The sequence below is a fragment of the Amphiprion ocellaris genome, chromosome 23 (genome assembly GCF_022539595.1).
Source record: "Amphiprion ocellaris isolate individual 3 ecotype Okinawa chromosome 23, ASM2253959v1, whole genome shotgun sequence".
In the NCBI taxonomy this organism is placed as follows: domain Eukaryota; kingdom Metazoa; phylum Chordata; class Actinopteri; family Pomacentridae; genus Amphiprion; species Amphiprion ocellaris.
The window spans coordinates 19,802,664-19,824,105 of record NC_072788.1 but is presented as its reverse complement, the minus strand read 5'-3'; the positions used below and the strand labels follow the sequence as shown (position 1 = coordinate 19,824,105).

At 38.2% G+C, this 21,442-nt stretch overlaps 1 protein-coding gene across 1 annotated transcript; it reads right to left on the bottom strand.

Annotated features, from left to right (window-relative positions):
- Positions 1 to 1,859: 1,859 nt before the first annotated feature.
- On the bottom strand, positions 1,860 to 21,442 carry muc3a (mucin 3A, cell surface associated). Its single transcript, XM_023263631.3, has 13 exons — positions 21,283 to 21,442; positions 12,790 to 14,967; positions 12,563 to 12,678; positions 11,448 to 11,509; positions 11,282 to 11,297; positions 10,697 to 10,749; positions 8,083 to 8,204; positions 7,877 to 7,957; positions 7,355 to 7,526; positions 6,435 to 6,596; positions 5,678 to 5,772; positions 3,931 to 4,190; positions 1,860 to 3,819 (listed from the first exon to the last, which is right to left on the bottom strand). Exons 1-13 carry the CDS (start codon positions 21,344 to 21,346, stop codon positions 3,775 to 3,777), a joined length of 3,426 nt encoding a protein of 1,141 aa, XP_023119399.2. The 5' UTR covers positions 21,347 to 21,442; the 3' UTR covers positions 1,860 to 3,774.

Here is a 21,442-nt window from a genome sequence, read left to right as displayed (position 1 = left end):
CCACTGAAAGCTCCAAATATATCAGCTTCACATTTCTGCATCAGTCAGACAGACATTTTTAGCACCTATTCAAACCACTAGAGAAAATTGTGCTATTTCCCCCTCCTCCCCCATTCAAAGTGTTTCAAAAAACTTTTTATTGTAGATTTTCATTTTTTTGGACAGACTGTCTTTGGCCTGGCAGCAACGCTCAATGAGTGCGTCTTCACAGCAATTTAAAATGGAAATGTTTCTTCACATAATATGCACTATGTACAGCACATGGCTGCAAGTGAAAAAATGACAGTTACAATGTGTCCAGAAGCTAACATCCATAATGTGCCTTTTATGGATTCCCTACATCCAAAATTCAAACAAAAGCCCCTATCTTATTTATTCCTATGTCTGTTTACATCAGGTCAAGTATGTGGTTTAATGTGTTATTTGACCACAGTTTGTGAGAATACTTGGTAAAAGGATACAGATAGTTAACAGTAAATCACTGAAGGCATCAACTATTGAATAGGGGTGTCAGTCAGTTTGGTAAAGTTATTATTTTTAATTGGTTGGACCATCTGTAACTCCTTTTAAGAACCATTCCGTCACTTCAATGTAGTGATGGGAAACTATTAAAACTAGATTACAGTGACCCTCAGTGGCTTCACACTGACAGTACATCCGATCAGTACATCCCAGTGCTCATCAGTGCTCATGTCCATAAAAGCATGTATTTTTTTGGTCTTTCTAGGCTTGCTCATATAAACTTTCACATGTTTGTGGACACCTGTGAAATGTGGCAATTAATGGAAATATATCAAGAAATGTTCTGCCAGATCTGAATTTGGCTCCTTTGTTCCCTCACTGTTTGGGTCTGAATGGTTAAATCTGCACTACTAATATGGTCCTCATCACTAACTTGAGCTTATAGGCTATGACTTCTTATTACATTTCAAGTTTTGAGACTTTAAAAATGTATTACTGTTATTATTCCGTTGTTGCCAAGTTAACAGTAATGTATTTCCAGTCATTATCAATCAAAAACAAACACTTTACAAACACCAATGGACAACACATGTCCTAGAGGAGATTTTTTTAAAAAGTGAATTCACCCATCCATCCAAATACCCAAGTTTGAGAACCTGTCATCATTGAAAAAAAACTGAGAACACAAAAGCACAAGAGGAAGTCTCCCAGTAGGCATCCGAATCAGTCCAAACCACCTCAGCTGGCTCCTTTCATCAGTGGAGCAACGGTTCTACTCCAAGCTCCCTCCAGATGTCCAAGCATCTGACTCTATCTTTAAGGCTGAGCCCAGCCACCCTCTGGAGGAAACTTGTTTTGGCCACTTGTGAATGTTATCTTGTTCTTTCAGTCAGTACCCAGTGCTAATGACCATGAAGAGAATTGGACTGTAGATTAACTGGTAAATAGAGATTCACCTTCCAACTCTCATGAAGTTTTCATCGACCTGAGCCGTGCTTAAAGGATATTAACAAATGTTAGCACGTTAATGAGGGAAATAAGCCTCCTTTCCAGCACCTTGCAATAAACTTTCCCAGGGTGGTTAAGCAGTGTGATGCTGCAGTAATTAGAGCACACCCTCTGGTTCTCCTTTTAGGAAATGGGAACCACCACCCGAGTCTGCCACTCCACTGGTGCTGTCCTCTACCACCAAGTGACACTGAAGACGGGTCAGTAGTTTTCCTTTCATGCTGAACACAGTCTGGGTCAAGCCCTGCTTTGCCCTTCTGAATCTCTGAATGGTTTCCCAGAAATAGCCCTCTGGCTTTCAAGAGATACTCCATGCACAAGACACAGAGACAAAGTGCAAAAAAAAAATTCTTGAATTTGACTTAAATGATTCACCAGGTGATCGAAAAGACTTTTATAACCACTGAAAGTTTTTATTTATATAAAGTGCGTCCAAAGAATCAAGATCAAAACAATTTCAGGGATGTAAAAATGACAATATCCTTGATATTCTACACTATAAATAAAGTCTCGTTTGCCCACTAAACAAATATTTTCCAAACAAAATTGATCCCTGATCCTTAGCTTTGCCATTTACTATATATGTTATTGTCAGTTTGATATCATTATCAACTGCAAGTCAATATACTTCAGCCCTCTTGAATAATGATCTACTTTCAAAGTTTGATAATTGTTGACCAAAAGCCAAGTTGATAGCTGAGAGGTGTTTCTTATTTATATGTATTAGAAAAATCTGTTATTATATTCATTACAATGTACCACAGGCATGAATCAACGCTTTACCAACACAGTATCAAGAAAATTAAACATTACAAGCGTAAATAGGTAACATTTTTGACAGGGCTGTCACATAAAACCATAAATAAATACAGCACTTACAGAAAGCTTGGACACAACTTCAAGGGTGTGCCTTCATGTTTACCATTTTAGACACAGTTGAAATATACTGAAGACATTTAAAACAGGAAATAACACATAAATAGTGAGCAAACAAGTGTAAAATCAAAATGTTTAATAGTTCATATTTGCTTGCAATCTAAAATTTTTTTGCTAACTTCATGTGGCTGAAACGATCAGCTGTAATGTGCCGAGGTCACATTAGTAACTGGCAAGTAGACCTATTCACCTAGTCTAGTAATCCATATTGTTGGTTGTAAGTAAAGAGCTTAGCTAAGTAAAGAGACGCATCATTCTGTCATTGCCTTAAGATATGGAAGTCAGAAGGTTGAAAAAAATGTACAGTTGCAAAAACGATCAAACACTGCAATGAAACTGATTCTCATGAAAACCACCCCAGAAGAAGAAGACCAAAGTTTCCCTCTGCTGCAGAAAAGATCTTCAGAGTTACCTCTGTCAAAAATCAAGAATTAAAAATATCTTAGATTAGAATCTAGATCAGTGCTTCCCAGAGTCCAAGCAGCAGACACATCTTAACATCATTTCTTCAAGAGTCTACTGCAAAGAAACCACTACTGAAGGGCTGCCAGGAAAGAGAGAACTACTTGCACCCCAAAACATTAATTGACATTAGACCAATGGCAATCTGAATACGAGTAGGATGAGTACAGATGTGAGATTTTTTGGTTTCAGTGTGTTTGTGAGATGTAGAGAAGGTGAAAAGATGTCTTCTGCATGTCTGGTTCCCACATCAAGCATGGGTGATGAGCTGTGATGTGTGGTTTTACAAGTAACACTGCTCTAGATTCAATCAGAATGCAAGGCAACACTTAACCACAATATCCTGCTGTAACACACCATCCAATCTGGTTTGAGCTTAGTGGGATCTTCATGTGTTTTTTTAAGCAGGACATCGGGCACCAGGCTCTGTAAGACCAAGAAGTGCAGAGAAGCAGGTGATGTGGTTCCCACAATCGGATTGAGATGGTTTGGGAATGAGGTCGAGGTCAGGGTTATAGAAAAGTAGCCAAGAAGAAGTCAGCATGGGCACTCCTTTGGACTGTTGGAAAACCTCTAAGAGATGACCTCATGAAGATAAAAATGGGAAATTATCAAAGCAAAAGCCAGACACTTTAAAAAATCTAACATTTAAAATATAGTTTGTGTTCGCCTTTTTGTTTACCACAAAATGCCCCATGTTTAATTCATAGTTTTGATGTCCTTAGTTTTGATCTTCATTGTATAATATGGGGGGGGGGGGGGGGGGGGGGGGGGGGTCGTGTGGATGTGTCCACACTTTTCACTGTTGTCAGATCCAGGTATAAATAGCTTACAAAGAAATACAAGACACAAAAGGATGAAGTCATCATTTTAAGAACAGTGGAGCCTGAGCTCTCAATGCACTTCTCAGGCATCCCAGGATTTCCTGATCTGAGGCCTGCTGATCCTCATCTATGGAAAAAAAGAAATAGAAGAAAAAGGGGGAAATGATCAAAATGAAAAAAGGTTGTGCTCAAACAACAGTAAACACCAATTTGCCTGGGTTTGTAGATATTCACTGACCGGCTGGTTGCGTGAGAAGTCATCGTGGGGTTGGGCTGGAGTGGGAGACTGCAAGTATCTGGCATTAGAAAATGCAGTCTCCTGCCTGTGTGCTGTTTGTGGCATGGGTCGCGTGCTCATTAGCAGCCTCAACGGTTTGGTGCTGTTATATGAAGATGGTTGGGACAGCTGGTGAAGAGGTATAGGTCGTTTGTAATCCCTGAGATCGTCTCGGCGGATGCCTGATTCTTCATGTGTGAATGAAGGGTTTTTATAATCTCCTAAAAGTAGCACAATAAGTAGGAGTTATGGAAGATTTACAACACCTTAAATCAGAAAAAAATGTATTTATTTTATATAAGTTCACTCTATTCAAGTTTTTTCACACTATCTCTAGTGTTGACTTATTAGGCTCTAGGGGAAAACAAAGTACTGTCATGTTTGTATTTCTTTAAAATAGTCTCAACTGTCGTCGGTGGGGCTAGAATCAGGATACTGTGGCAGTGTCAAACTAGTGATGGGGGAATTGTTGGGGGAAAAACAGCAGGCCTACTTTATTGCAAAATCCAAACCTTTGGAAAAACATGCCATTTTTTTGTTGCTGTTGTTTCCAATAGTCACGGGGGATTTTGAAAACAGTAAGATAATAGAAGGGAAGAAGAAAGCTGTGTGAAATGTGTCAGTGGCAGACATAGACTTGTGATTTACATCTGGTGAGTCAAACTACTTGTTAAGTGATGCCAATGTAAATTTAGACCAAACCAAGAGATCTGTTGGCCTAAAAAATCAAAAGAGTTCAGCTTAAAGTTTTGAGAACAGATATTTTCCTAATATGAATTTCTTTGATCTAAGAAATCCCTTAAAATCTCTTCACCACTGCAGGGAAAATCTGACATTAAGAATTTATATATTTATACAAAAAATATCATTTATGTATAAATGTACCTGGAGCTTTTGTGCTATTATGATTTCTTTTTAAGAAACAGTGATGCATCGGGGACTATAACCCCTGTTAATGAGCCCCCCGCTCAACCTGTTGAGCCACCAGGGCACCTTGGAAACATCCATCCATCCATCCATTATCTATACACCGCTTAAACCTCACTAGGGTCGCGGGGGGTGCTGGAGCCTATCCCAGCTGACTCGGGCGAAGGCAGGGGACACCCTAGACAGGTCGCCAGTCTGTCGCAGGGCCACATACAAAGACAAACAAGCACTCACACATTCACACCTGCGGGCAATTTAGAATAATCAATTAACCTCAGCATATTTTTGGACTGTGGGAGGAAGCCGGAGTACCCGGAGAAAACCCACGCATGCACAGGGAGAACATGCAAACTCCATGCAGAAAGATCCCGGGAAAGCCGGGACGCGAACCAGGGACCTTCTTGCTGCAAGGCGAAAGTGCTAACCACTACGCCACTGTGCAGCCCCCACCTTGGAAACAACTGATTTTTAATGGAATATCAACACGGGGTACAGAAGCCCATTTCCAGCAACCATCACTCCTGTGCTTTAATGGTACATTGTGTTAGCTAATCACGTTGAAAGACTAATTGATGACTAGAAACCCCTTGTGCAATCATATTAGCACATGAATAAAAGTGTGCGTTTTCATGGTCTGTCATTAGTTGGCACCAAAAACTTTCAGTGTTTTGGAGTGCAATGTCATTCATTGGAAAGCTCTAGAAAAAACATAGCAACTTCTACAATAATCCATCCATGTATGCACTACCAATGTATAATTAAATGTACATTATAAGCTTACCAGCATTAAATGTGTTCTGTGGACTGTTGGCTCTGGACCACTCCATGTCTTCATTCAGCCACTCGTTCACCAGCTTTTCTTTAATGTCTTTCTTCCTGATGTCAGAGGGAAGTTTTTTAAAATCGCAGCTTTTATTACAAAAGGCGTACAGACATCATATTAGTCTTAACCATGTCCTTAAAGTTGTGTAATTGAGAAACAGCAAACCAAGCTTTTTCACATAGCATGTGAATTTAGCTCTAAATAATAGATGACAGGGACAATGGAGAAGGTAACTAATTGGTAATCAATTACAACATTATAGGTAACTTTAACCAAGAAGTGCAATAAACTTATATACTTATGTATGGAACCTATATTGTGCACTGCTTTTCACAGCTAATCTAATTTCTAAGTGACACACTATAGTCACCTAAAAGTAAAAGTGGATTTTCTGCATTTAACAATATATACTGTGCATATATAGTCTGACTTGTTTATAATTTCTTTGAAAGAAAGGCCACATTATTGTATTTTTTTGTTGTTCTTTAAGAACATTTTGCAACCTAAAGCACTTTGAACACTCTGCAGACAGATCTTTAGTACTAATGCGTGGCCGCTTTGAAACAAAGCATTCAAATTACAAACACTGAAACCATGAAATGTCTAATTTATCTTCTCAGGCTTGAAAAACTAGGCAACAGCTTTCAGTGTTTTCCCACTGGACACATCAACATCACAGTTTTTGACCAATCAAACAAGTCAGTGTACAACTTACTTTGTTTGGTTGCGTTTGTTTATGAGCACATACGCAGTCAGACCTGCCACAGTCACTAACAGGCAAGCAAGGGTCACACTTAACCCTGCAAAAAAAGCAATTTTCTCTATAGGTAACGCACACTCTTCTCCCAAGTACCAGGTTGAATCCATCTCATTACACCTGAGAAGAAGAACAAAGTGAAACCACAGTAAATAACTGACAACAAGACTTCCATTTTCACAACAAATGCATATTGGCTCCATAGATTGATTATCGCTCCCCTTTATTGCTAAGAGTTGAGTTTGGTATGGACCCTGAAAAAATAGGTATTGAGATCACAACAAATGGGTATGTGAGTGTGAGTATGTGTGTGTGTGTGTGTGTGTGTGTGTGTGTGTGTGTGTGTGTGTGTGTGTGTGTGTGTGTGTGTGTGTGTGTGTGTGTGTGTGTGTGTGTGTGTGTGCGCGTATATGATGGAGACAATTACATTCGCCATGGCAGGTTAATGGTTTTATGAGCTCAGAATTCTTATTCATATTTTGGGAAAAAAAAAAATAAGAATTTTAAAAAGTACTGAAGATACAGATCTGCCCATGTCAGAGGCATTGTTGCATCTGTAAGTAATGCTATAGTGTTTTTTCATATTGTTATTAGGGGGGATGTGTCCTCTGTATCCCTCAGGAAATCTGTACAAATACCTGACAGCATGCAAACCTGAGCAGTGATTTTGTCAAAGTGTGAGTGCAATGCTGTACAATTTTGTTTCAGCAGTAGAAACCAGAAAAGATCTGGTCCATACTGAACTTTGGAAATATAAAAGATTAGTTTGTTCTTTTCTTTGCAGCATTAGATGCATAAGATACAGTGATTATTGTTTCTGGTATATACAAAAAAAAATGTGTTTTTGAAGCATCAAAATAACAAAACAGTCAACTTACTCGCAAAGAGGTCCAGTGCCGCTGTACAGTCTGCATGTTCCATGACCGTTGCATCCTTTAAACTGCTCATGCTCTTTCTCACATTGACTCACACATTTGATAATTCCACTATTATTGTAAACTGTAAAGTACTGTGCAAGATCTGAATCACCCCATAATTTTTTACAAAAACCTGGTAAGAAAAACATGAAGACATGAAGAGTTCAGTAAGGTCAGTGTCATCTCTTGGTTTACTAAACATGCACTCATTAGTACACCTCTCTACTACTAGGCTCTTCATGTCTACAGAAAATCCTGACATTTTATAGGCACACATTGAACTATGTGCTAAAAAATGAAATGAATTCCTTAATAATATTCTGTGAGGAGAAAAGCTGGCTGTCTGTGCAGGCTAGCAGGTATACCAGTTTCAAGGATAAGGCATGATCAGCACACTGATGATATTTTAAACTGAACAAAGATCACATCAAATCAGGTTTAAAATGTGTGATTTATGTGTGTGCGTGTAGTAGGAATGTTTACCTTTCAAATCTACCTCTGTTCCATCTACTGTCGGATCACCTATGATATTGTAAGGGCAATCTGCTGAAGATTCAGAAGACCCTTTGGATAAAAGAAAAAAATATTTTAAGTCAAATTTATAACATTAATTCTGTAACTTAATGTTTAAACACTTGTATTTTGAGTCAGTATCATTCTCATAGATTGCTAAAGATAGTCTGTCTTACCTACGGTGCAGTTTTGAAGGTCATTAAGAGCGTCTCTGATTGTGTCGAGGTCTGCTGCATATATTTGTTCAGAGCTGGCATTATTTGGAATTTCCAAAATCACCTCATGTGTGATACTAATACTGAGACAAAAAATGTCACACAGCATGTCAGTGCAGGGTTTGAGAAAATTTTGCAATTCAAACAGGCAATTTTGTGGATGTTATTTCCTAAATATTGCTATCATTGTTTTTATATTATATGTTATATGTTATTATATATGTAAATCCACCCATTTCATCCATCCATCCATCCATTATCTATACACCGCTTAATCCTCACTAGGGTCGCGGGGGGTGCTGGAGCCTATCCCAGCTGACTCGGGCGAAGGCAGGGGACACCCTGGACAGGTCGCCAGTCTGTCGCAGGGCCACATACAAAGACAAACAATCACTCTCACATTCACACCTACGGGCAATTTAGAATAATCAATTAACCTCAGCATATTTTTGGACTGTGGGAGGAAGCCGGAGTACCCGGAGAGAACCCATGCATGCACAGGGAGAACATGCAAACTCCATGCAGAAAGATCCCGGGAAAGCCGGGACGTGAACCAGGGACCTTCTCGCTGCAAGGTGAAAGTGCTAACCACTACACCACTGTGCAGCTCCCACCCATTTCATTACTTGTGTATTTAATTCCACTTATTTTCTAGGTAGGCCTTTTTATTTAATATATTCAGATAAGTCTTCACCTGCAAAACACCATTTAGGTGGTGTAAAAAATTATACACTTAAAATATCAAATACAGTTATTACAGTTTTTTCAGTCGCTTTGGTCCATTTCTCACATCAGAATTGAAATTCTCAAAACTACTTGTTCAATCCTCACATCATTGTGTCACTTGTGCACATCAAAAAAGCAGTTTTTCATTTCTTTGAACAAGTTGTAAATGCTTTGGTACATCCATGCCGATGATTTTGTACAATTCTCTGCTGTATCCTACATTGTCAGTTGCTTATGTCATGTTGATCAAAATGTATTCTAATGGGTCTCTGTTGAACAGTCTCACCCCCCACAACATTTAGGCATTAGTTCATTGCATAAGTCTTTATGTGCAAAATGGTTGAACAAGTTGTCATAATATGTCAAGGATGTTTCTATACATTTCCATTAGACTTTTTTTTAAAAAATTGTCCTGAAGTGGTAAATTGCTCCCAGGTGAATCTTGAATTTCTCTAATGAAGGGCAATGTGTGAACGGATAGGATTTTCTGAAATCGCTCAGAGACGCAAGAAAGATATTCATGATGTGGATGAGAATTTGTGGTCCAACAGACAGGAACATCAGGAGGTGTAGGAAGACTGTACTGGAATTCCTACAGCACTGCATGTACAGTTTTCTCTAAGGAGATTGTCCTATGTTCACATTTCTACTTTTGTTTTTTTGTTTTTTTCTTTGTGCTATGCAGTGTTGTTTTCATTCCTGTATCACAATAATGTGGTCTGTCAACAACTTACAATACAAACAGTAAAAGCGTAAATGTGAATCTTGCCCAGTCTCTTGCAATCAATCTCCCACATACACTAAGGTGTAAATTACAATTTAGAAGAATTGTCATAAAAACTTTAGTCATAGTTTACATCAGAACATCCCTCCAGAGTACAGATATAATGACAACAAGACTAAGCAATCTGACTGTCTGATCCACACACAATGACACAAGGACTCGTCATTCTGGTGGCACTGACATGTTCATTGACACAGATATTTACTTTTGAGAGATGAACTAAGGATTTTGAGCAAGAGACTGGCCTTTGCAGGTAATCCATGGTGTTTTGCTATTTGTACAAATTGTTTTGAGAAATACACTTACTGTTTTGCAAATGTTGAGGATGATTCGAGAAATGTACCAAAGTGACTGAGAAAAACTGTAATTTATAGAGTACATAAATAGAAAAGAAATAGTTGCAAATGATGAGGCAAGGCATCCTACTTTAATGCAATTTATTTATATAGAGCCATTTCACAACATACTTTAGAGGTGTTGCTAGTGTTTACTTGTACTAGAAGATCAGAACTGAATTAGCACATTCTAAAAACAACAGGCAACATTCTATGCCTGTTGAACAACCTGCTGTGTTTCTTTACAGTTTCATTTCTATTTAGCTTTGTCAAACCAGTAACTTTTCAGTGTCACTGACTACAGTGAGTTCAAACATTTTTCTAACTAAAAATAAAAACAACATAACTTCTTGTTAGAATCCCCTTCTTTAAAGTGTGGCTCTGTTTCCTAACTAGAGTTCCTCAAAGTCTATTAAAAAAAAAAAAAAAAAAAAAAAAAAAACAGGCTGAAGAGATATTACATAATGAAGAGGGCACAGCTCAAATAAAATGCAATTGTTGAAAATGAAATGAAATGTAATTTTTAGTAATAGAGTCACACTCAAAGGTAATATTAAGTAACAGGGCTCCACAAAGTTTCACTAGAAAGTATTTTTTTCATTATTGTTTCCATCTGAGGCTTCCAGCATTAAAGGATTCCATTTGCTTACTATACTACATTTTAAAATGATAATTGGAAAAACTGTTGCATTACGTGGAAACTCTGTAAATATGTCTGTATTGTAATTACCCATTTTCTCTTGGTGTAGTATAGATAGCCATGGCTTCAGCTGATAATCTCATCTGCAATAGATAGATAGATAGATAGATAGATAGATAGATAGATAGATAGATAGATAGATAGATAGATAGATAGATAGATAGATAGATAGATAGATAGATAGATAGATAGATAGATAGATAGATAGATAGATACTTTATATATCCCGAGGGAAATTCAAGTGTTCAGCAGCTTACATACAACAACATAAAATAACAAAAAGTAACAAAAAGGCAGGTTAGATACATTAACTTTAAAGGTTAGTATATACTCTGAAAATCTTGCTGTACAAACTATACTATAAAAACAGTTATATACAGTATTTACATATTTGACAGCATGGTGATTTAAAGTGAATTTGAGTGATTTAAAGTGACTAAAAAAAAAAGCTAAAAACAGTTAACAAACTCTGACATAGACAGAGCTACTGAAGAGGCTGCCACTCACATTGGTGCCAAATACTAGATAAATAAATGATATATAGAACAATTAATGACTGTCTCTAATATTTATTTCTGATTCAATATTCTGCAGGGCAAAATTTGAATTCCTTACCTTATTCCCTCCAGGGCTAAAAGAACAAGACAAAAAATTGGATAAAAAATAAGCACAGCTTCACAACACTGTTAAATTAAAACTCTAACATTTTGTTTAAACAAAATCACTTTATATCTATGACCATTTCTTTATTTACAATATAAATGATACAGTAATGGTTTACCTGACATCAGTTACTACAACTTCTTTACACGGTACGCCAATTCCCAGGTAATATGCCTTCATCTGAAATAGCAACATAAAGATGTTTTTAAAAAGTCAGATAGCATAGAGAGACATCACTGGCCAGATACAATCTTGATTATGTATAATACTCTACATGAGTAGTGGATGAGCATTGGTACTATTAACTAACTTACCCATGTGGCTGTCCATATCAGTCATAATCAACATTTAGCTTTTTAACCCTTTCCATCCTGTTGGAGGCTGCGTAAGGATGAGCTCATGTCCATTTTTAAAATGCAACCTGCTATTTTAAGAAGACTCTCAGACCTGGCACACTCAGGGAAAAAACAAACTAGTTCTACTATAATTACAATGGTCTTAGTATTGAAGGGTTTGAAGTGTGGTCTGACCCACTTTCTGTAGCTTTTGAGAAAAATGGGTTCAAAGTTTTGTATTTTCAAGAATGGTCTAGCATTCAAAGCGCCACTGTAACACTATATATAGGTTTTAGGTTAGACCGCTTTTCCACTAAAATCTACAGAAATTATACAAAACTCAGTTCGGATTTTTTTGTCGGTTTGATCACTCTGCTTCTAACCTCCTCTATTGCTGTGCTTCATTTCAGCATCATTAAATTTGGTAGAGTTGCAGCTAAGAACTGTCTACTGACTTGTCATAACGGTATTATTCACTTCAACTATTTCATTTAAGGAGATGTAAAAATGTACACTTTTAGTTAAAGTTTTGAAATTTTCGTTCTAGTTTGGTGATGGGGACAGGGAGACTGTATTTGAAAATTCTCCCTATGGACCTGAGTTTCAATGGTTTTTCAGGAGGCAATTCAAATCTTTGGACTTGTTTTATTGTTGTTATTGTTGACTAATTATGTGAGAAACCTTCCAAATACATTGTGTATTAATTTATAATAATTATTAATGTAGAGCTGATCAACACATGCTTTCCACTGTACAGCATCATTTTATTTTCTTTTTGCTTTTTCTTTGGTCACAACACAAATAATCATGAAAATGTGATAAAATAACAAAACAATTCAAGAAAAATGGCACACATCTATGGCTGTGTCATTGAATTAGTGGCTGAATGTTGATTTACCCGCATAGTGAAGTTTCCAACCAATTCTTTGTATTTGGGTGTTGTATCGTCTTCATAGTCTTCATTGTATTCCTGATCGATCACCACATTAACTACCACTGCTTGGTCGAGTTCATCTGCAAAGAAAATCAAACATATCGAAAAATTTAGGGCAACATCTGCATACAAATTGTGCTGGGTAACTTTTTAAACTTAATGAAGGCAAGCTAGTAAGAAATTGACAGTACCTGGCTGAATAACATTATCAACATACTGACAGAAGTCTCCATTGAATGTAGGAGGACATAAGCAGGAAGATCCATTGGGAGAACCACCATTTTGGCAGATAACTGGTGTGGCTGTTATAGTTGTTGAAGGTTGCACTGGAGGAGTGGTTGCTGGATTAGTTGGTAGTTTGGTTGCTGTAGAGGTTGCTTCAGTGGATAATGTGGTCTGTATAGGTTCAGATGTTACTGAAACAGCTGGACTGGTTGGTTTCAGGGCCACTGTGGTCTCATGAGGCTCAGTTGTTGCTTTCGCACTAGTTGATTCAGTATCGGTGGTGTCAGTTGTAGACTGAAATGGTGAAGTTGTTTCTGTAAGCTGTGTCGGTAATGTGCCAGTCTGAGTAGTTTGTTTTGGTGTACCTGATGTCTCAATGGGCTCAGAGGTTACTGAATGAGTTGGACTGGTTTGATCAGGCACTGAGGTGGTCTCAGCAGACTCAGCAGTTACTGTGTTTGTGGAGCTTGTATATTCAGGTGATGAAGTTGTCTGTTTGGGTGTTGATGTCAATGTATCAGTCTGAGCAGTTGTTTCCTGTATTGTGGTTGTCTCAGCAGGCTCAGGGGTTACTTTGTCAGTGGGGTTGGTTGAGTCAGTTGCTACTGATGTTTCAGTGGGCTCAGACGTTACTGAATGAGTTGGACTGGTTTGATCAGGCACTGAGGTGGTCTCAGCAGACTCAGCAGTTACTGTGTTTGTGGAGCTTGTATATTCAGGTGATGAAGTTGTCTGTTCAGGTGTTGATGGCAATGTATCAGTCTGAGCAGTTGTTTCCTGTATTGTGGTTGTCTCAGCAGGCTCAGGGGTTACTTTGTCAGTGGGGTTGGTTGAGTCAGTTGCTACTGATGTTTCAATGGGCTCAGACGTTACTGAATGAGTTGGACTGGTTTGATCAGGCACAAAGGTGGTCTCAGCAGACTCAGAGGTTACTTTGTCAGTGGGGTTGGTTGGGTCAGTTGCTACTGATGTTTCAATGGGCTCAGACGTTACTGAATGAGTTGGAGTGGTTTGATCAGGCACAAAGGTGGTTTCAGCAGACTCAGAGGTTACTTTGTCAGTGGGGTTGGTTGGGTCAGTTGCTGCTGATGTCTCAATGGGCTCAGACGTTACTGAATGAGTTGGACTGGTTTGATCAGGCACAAAGGTGGTCTCAGCAGACTCAGACGTTACTTTGTCAGTGGGGTTGGTTGGGTCAGTTGCTACTGATGTTTCAATGGGCTCAGACGTTACTGAATGAGTTGGAGTGGTTTGATCAGGCACAAAGGTGGTTTCAGCAGACTCAGAGGTTACTTTGTCAGTGGGGTTGGTTGGGTCAGTTGCTGCTGATGTTTCAGTGGGCACAGACGTTACTGAATGAGTTGGAGTGGTTTGATCAGGCACAAAGGTGGTTTCAGCAGACTCAGAGGTTACTGTGTTTGTGGAGCTTGTATATTCAGGTGATGAAGTTGTCTGTTTGGGTGTTGATGTCAATGTATCAGTCTGAGCAGTTGTTTCCTGTATTGTGGTTGTCTCAGCAGGCTCAGGGGTTGCTTTGTCAGTGGGGTTGGTTGAGTCAGTTGCTACTGATGTTTCAATGGGCTCAGACGTTACTGAATGAGTTGGACTGGTTTGATCAGGCACAAAGGTGGTTTCAGCAGACTCAGAGGTTACTTTGTCAGTGGGGTTGGTTGGGTCAGTTGCTGCTGATGTCTCAATGGGCTCAGACGTTACTGAATGAGTTGGACTGGTTTGATCAGGCACTGAGGTGGTCTCAGCAGGCTCAGCAGTTACTGTGTTTGTGGAGCTTGTATATTCAGGTGTTGAAGTTGTCTGTTTGGGTGTTGATGTCAATGTATCAGCCTGAGCAGTTGTTTCCTGTATTGTGGTTGTCTCAGCAGGCTCAGGGGTTACTTTGTCAGTGGGGTTGGTTGAGTCACTTGCTGCTGATGTTTCAATGGGCTCAGACGTGACTGAATGACTTGGACTGGTTTGATCAGGCACAATGGTCTCAGCAGACTCAGCAGTTACTGTGTTTGTGGAGCTTGTATATCCAGGTGACGAAGTTGTCTGTTTGAGTGTTGCAGTTAATATTTCAGTCTGAGTAAATGTTTGGTCTATTATGGTTGTCTCAGTAGGCTCAGAGGTTACAGGTGATGTGGTGTCTGAAAGATCAAAGGTCAAAAAGACAAGAAAGTAAAATATAATTATTAAATTAAGGGGTCAAACCTTTCTAACCTTTTTGTTAAAATAATTTTGTCAAGTAATATCTAAAACAATGGATTTTTTTCCATGTTAGAGAACATTGTAATAAATTATAACTTTTACACAACTGATGCAGTAGTTTTCTAGACAGTTAACAGTCACTTACAAGTCAAGATTCAAACTAAAGAGTTGAATGAGCTTGCTATGAGGGTCCATCACTGAGAGAGCTGCACATTGTGGCTACTCATGAGACTGAAAAGGGTGTATATGGAGCTATACTACCGGTAAAAAATTTGGACACACCTTCTCATTCAATGCTTTTTATTTATTTGTATTATTTTCAACATTGTAGATTAATACTGAAGATTAACATTTTATTTGTTTACAACATAATTCTATCAGTATTATTTTAAAGTTTTGATGTCTTCAGTATTAATCTACTGTCAGGGCCCTCTCCCCCGTCCCTGCATCAGCCCCCGCCTGACCTCCCTTTTTCTCCCTGTCCCTCCTTTTTCTGTTTTCCTCTGTTCTACCTCTTCACTCTCGCTCTCCTGTGCAACTCCCTGCAGTGGCTGTAACCAATTCCCTCATCAGCAGTAACACCAGGCAACTGCAACACTGCGCTCTGGTCTAATCACCTCTGCAATAAAAGCTGGCTTCACACTCCACTCCCTGTCAGATTGTAACTTCTGCTCATGCTGTTAGTAATCGGCCACTGCACAATTTCTTACTTTTTGCATGTTCCTAGTTCTAATACGAGTCTCTTTTCCTGCAGTTCTGCTAGTCGCACTGCCTGTGCATTCTGCTGCACTCATCCTGTCAAACTTCTGGAAAGACCCTGCCGAGCTTCTGGAAAACCCCTGTCGAACCTCCATAGAATCTCGTCGTGACCTGTTCCCATCTCTGCCACGCTCTCTTCCTAAGAGCAGACCGTTATCCCTGGCTATTTTCTATTTCTATTTTTAGTTCCATTTAGTTCCCACACCCAATTTACCGTAGTTCTTCCTGTTCTTTTGTAAATTAAAAACTTGTTATCCCTGTAACCATTCTCTGTCATGGTGTGTGCTCTCTACTTGGGTTCTCATCGGCGCCGTGACATCTACAATGTATAAAATAATTAAATAAAAACCACTGAATGAGAAGGTGTGTCCAAACTTTTAACTGGTAATGTAAATGCAAGTGTTTTAAAGTTTCAAAGGATAATCAGGAAAGTACAAGGAGTTTGGTATGAAGTCAAAAGTGACCCCTGATCTGAAAAGAACGGTAATGCAAGAGACCAAAAAAAAATATCCAAGGACCAAGACCACCCTGATGAATTTGATCAATTTTGGTACCAGTGTTTAATGGCAGGTACTCCAGCAGATATAAAGGTCCATCTCCATGGATCCTTACCAAGGAAAACACTTTTTTTCAATACAGGCACAGAACAGTTTACCTTGCCTTTGCTGAAGTTGACATGAACAAAGAATAAACTCTTTGATTTTCAGTTTTGTTTTTGTATGATAGTTTCTATGTCTGTGAGAGTTCTGGAAAGAATGATAGTGCAAGAAGCCAGTAAGAATAACTGCCAAGACCATCCTGATGAATCTGAGCAATTTGGTACAAATATCTCAAGAGAGGCACTCCAGCAGGGATGTCATAAGGCTCATTTCTACAGATGCCCACTACAGAGGACTCCAAGTCCTTAGCCTTTGCTAAAGCTCACTTGGACAAAGAAGAAATCATCTATTTTGTTGCTGGATAAGACAAAAAATATTGAGTCGTTTGGACACAGGCACAGTAAAAGAAAGGTGAAGAATTGAACATCAAGACCATCATTCCCTTAGTGGCATGTGGGGATGGGAATGTAATGCTCTGGGGAGGTTTTGCAGCCAATGGATCAGGCAATCTTGTCAAAGGAAAGGGAATCATGTGAAAAAAGGACATCTTTAAGATTCTGGAGGAAAACAACATGCGTCCAAGGAACAACTTGGCCTTGGGCAGAATTACACCCTCTAACAATGCAATGATCAAACATGCATTGGTCTAGAAATAGCTGAAAAAACAACACCAAGATGTTGGAGTGGCCCAGTCAGAGTTTAGACCTTAATCTTACCAAGAATCTGTGGAGGGAATGGAAGTGATGACCAGAGTGATGGAAAGAAAGCCTTCCAACCTTAAAGATATGGAGATCATCACAAAAGATGACCAGTCCAAACTAGTAGTGTAGATAGGCAAAACGCTTTTTTAGCTATTATAACAACAATTTAATTGCTGTGGTGGAAAAAACACTGTGCCACTAAGAAAGGATATGAATAATGTAAGGCTTTTTGAGGCTAAATCGTTCCAGGTACAGTGCATTTGCTTAAATGTATTAAAATGAAAACTGTGATGTTGTGGTGAGGCTCTTGTTCAGCGACAAACAGATAGTTCAGGATAATTCACTGGGGTTCAGGACCCCACTCAGAAGCCAATGGACTTTATTAGCAATACATCTATTTTAAGAATGTAAGTTATAAAATGACTGTATGTACTGAATGTAATTATATTGATATATTTTAGGTTCTATTATTATATTATATTTTGAGACACTTTTACATGATTCACAGAATATTAACAGCTTGGCATTACTGCTTTTAGTTATGAAAAAATATCTGAAAATTTCTACCATTGTGTGCCTATCCATTCTGTGGAAAAACAGCTTTTAGTACAACAAAAAGATTTGTAACAATGGACTAGTGAGATTAAAAATTCCAAATAGACCAATTAAAGCAAATGGGACAACAAACAACTTTCTGTAGCATGAAAACGAGTTCTGCAGAATGATGAGAACTAGGGCTGTGACTTTAATGCGTTAATTTCGCGTAATTAATTGCAGCGAAAATAACGCGTTAAAAATAATAACTCAATTAATTGCAGCCTCCTCAGTTCCCTCATTTCTGGCACACTGGTAACTCTGATGAACACTCCAGCCCAGTAGGTGGCGGTAATGAACCTGAAGTCTGTTTGTAGCCATGAAGAAGAAGCACAGGAAGCACTGGTAAACAGTGACGGAAGACGAGATTGAGCTTTTTGGGCAGAAAGTTCTCTTTTAAAAATCTTCCCGATGGCAGCTTGGATAAAAGCCTGGTTGTGTGCAAATTGTACAACAAAGAGTTTTGTGATCACTGCGTCACTTCAAGCCGACGGTATCACCTCAATGTAACATGTTGCTGTTAGCACCAGAGCTAACGTTAGCTACGAGTCATGCTAACGGCTAACGGTGTAGCCATCCCATAATAGACCACTTTTCTAGACAGTGCTTGAGTTTACAGAAAGTCTTAAAATGTTGAATAAAATCTCTATAATTGCACTTAGATTTGCAATAATCTGTGAATGTAGCAGACAGATGAAAAATGCAGATAAATAGAAATGAAATATTTTTGTGGTTTAAGTTTTTACTCCATCGAGGCTCTGCCTCCTTGGAGGAGGAATAACCTAAACAACAAAAATATCTCTTTTAATAACTTAATTATAATTTTTTTGTTTATAAAGAAATTACATAAAGATTTATATTCCTATAAAAAGAACCATCAAAATTACACCATTTATCAGACCCAGAAAAGATGAAAACAGAATGAATCTCTGGATTTTCAACTTTCTGAAGCTCCTTGAACTACTTATGCTGATTTTATGTGCCATACAATGGAAAAAGCAACTAAGTCCAGGCTTTAAATCATCAAAATCACTTTTTTCTATATGTCCCATTTCCTTTTTTAAAATAAATTTTAAATTATAAACACGCATATGTCTATTCATTGATTCAACTGTCAACCACAATTTTATTTGAATTGAAAAAATTCACTTATAGTGTCAAGTATTGCTATTTGAGAAAACTGCAATTAATTGCGATTAATTAATTACAATGCTTGTAATTAATTAGATAAATTTTTTTAATCGCGTCCCACCACTAATGAGAACTGATACGGACCAAGCAACACATCCAAGACAGTGATGACAAAGGTGCTGTAATCATCATCAAAGTGTGAAGTCTCCATCCTTCTCTCCTTCCATAGACACTCTTCATCCCTTAATCCCACACACACACAGACACACACACACACATTTGCCAACATACACAACTTCCCCCTGTCCTGACCATGTAAAGCAGGGTGTCAAACTCATTTTAGTTCAGGGGCCACATACAGCCCAATTTAATCTCAAGTGGGCCCAACCAGTAAAATCAGAGCATAATAACCTATAAATAACCACAACTTAATTTTTTCCCCTTCTTTTAGTGCAAAAAAAACCACATTCTGAAAATGTTCACATTTAATGTGAACAGCCTGAAATTTCTTCAGAAAAATAAGTGCTATTTCAATGATATAATGCCTCAGTAACTTGCCACATTACAACTTACAGATCACAGTGGATGTTCAAAGGCACAAAACATTCAGTCACAAAGGTTAAGTGCAGCAGTGTATTGTCCACATCTGGAATGAAGATGGGGTTGTAAACGCACACAGGGTTTAGGAATTAGACTAATTTTCTGAGTAGGTTTTATGTGGCGCAGACGAGGAAGAATCTGTGCTGCCAGTGAAATCCCAATGTGAGGGATGACCTCATTTTTGACAGTTTGGTCAATATTTGTGATAAATTTCTGTCCATGAAACAGGAAATGCTCTTTTTAAATTGAATTTTTTGCACAAAGTTACTTTTATAATGTTGAATAAATCCCCCTGTGGTTGTTGCATTTTACTTTATGATCAAAACAACTTGTCAAGATCTAGAAATTATTTTAAATTTACATTCATTTCCACATCTGTGTAGTAATCCTGACCACTTGTACAGGAAGAATGTTAAATTGTCTCCCTGCCTTGCAACCATATAAAATTTATACATAAAAAAAATACATGAAAGTTGTGGCAGTACAGTGGACAAATTGAAAATAGCAGTTACATTTACTGAAAAATTGCAGGCATTGTCTTCTCTGTAATTTTTACACTTTGCAAAGGTGTCCCGGCTTGAACCCTCTGGCAGGCCGGTTTTGGCCCGCGGGCCTTATTTTTGACACCTCTGAAAAGTAGCAGTTATGAACTACTGCTGCATACTAAGAGCGTTCTAGAAGTCCGGATTCATATAATTAATTTTATTTATGAATCAGGAAAAATTAACTCTATTTTTTTTTTTTTTTTTGCATATTTTTTTTCAATTGAGTCCACGACACACAGTAAAATGTTTTCTTACTATGTACCAAAAACTGCCTTTCTTGATCATACAGAGACTGTTTGATTATGGACCCACAATGCCATCTAGCGAACACCAAATGAACTGCTGAGGTCAGGGCTCCACTGTAGAATTACATAATCTCAAGATATGTATGTTTTTCCTGTGATAAGTATTATGATGACAAGAAATTACTTATTCTCTCAGATAATTAATGTTTTATTTCGCTATGGATTTCAATTGTGTTTTGCCCTTAATTTCACTTTTTGCTCTTTTGCATTTTTACTACTTTTGCCCCTTCTCCTTTAGTCATGTAGCCTTCACTGTTTCCTTGTTAGTTGCTTTTGTTACCTGCTTCAAGCCAAAACAGAGATTCTATAGCCACTTACAATTCCCAAGTGCACTGTTCAGATTGCACAGAAAAGTGGCCAGTGCGCACATTCAGATACTGTCAGATTAACGGACAGGAATGCATGTCTGAAAAGAAGCTGCAGAATCAATAAGCTGGTTGTTGTGATCATAAATGATAACAAATTATGTATGAAGCCACTGCACCTTACTTGCATTCCGTACCATTGCTGGAATTGTGACAGCCAGTTTTAAAAAAAAAAAGATACATTAGAACCATACATGTTGTCATTTTTCATTGTTAGACTGCCTTCATTATCTACAATGCAACTCAACCATAAACAGTTCAGCTGGAGAATAAAGTGTGTACAGAGTTCTCCCCAACGCTTAGAAACAGCTTCTTTCATTTCTACTCATCACAATTTCAGAGGTACACATTGTCTAACCTCTTCTACATCCCTCATTAGACTCCCAAAAGCCTACTGTTCCCTTACTTTAAAGCAACTAAATTTACGCAAAACCAACAAAGCTTGTCTACCTAATAACACATATTAGGCTGAAACAGCTACTCCTGGGATAATCCATAATAAAGACATTAAAGAGATTTTAGGCTGTCGGTGGCATAATCTACAGAAAACATAAATAACAAAGACATGACTTAACATAAAAATGTCACTTCAGCCACATGCCTACACAGATGACTGGTAAGGTTTATGTGAGTGGAAAATTTGAATGAATCTTACCATTAGCAGAACATGAGCTGATGAGTAAAGCACAGATAATCGGGAAATATGAAGAAAATGCCATAACCAGACGACAGTGAAAATGCCAAATACGTGTCTATTGAAGTCCACCAAGTAGGCTGTGAATTGACTGACCTCAGTAGACTTGCTCTGTCTAAAT

Excerpts from the sequence above, each read along its gene's own strand:
- muc3a (XM_023263631.3), bottom strand. The coding sequence starts at position 21,346 with ATGGCATTTTCTTCATATTTCCCGATTATCTGTGCTTTACTCATCAGC. Across the intron at positions 7,527-7,876 it reads AACAGAGGTAGATTTGAAAG|GTTTTTGTAAAAAATTATGG; the intron begins GTAAACATTCCT and ends TTTTCTTACCAG. Across the intron at positions 4,191-5,677 it reads ACAGAACACATTTAATGCTG|GAGATTATAAAAACCCTTCA; the intron begins GTAAGCTTATAA and ends TGCTACTTTTAG.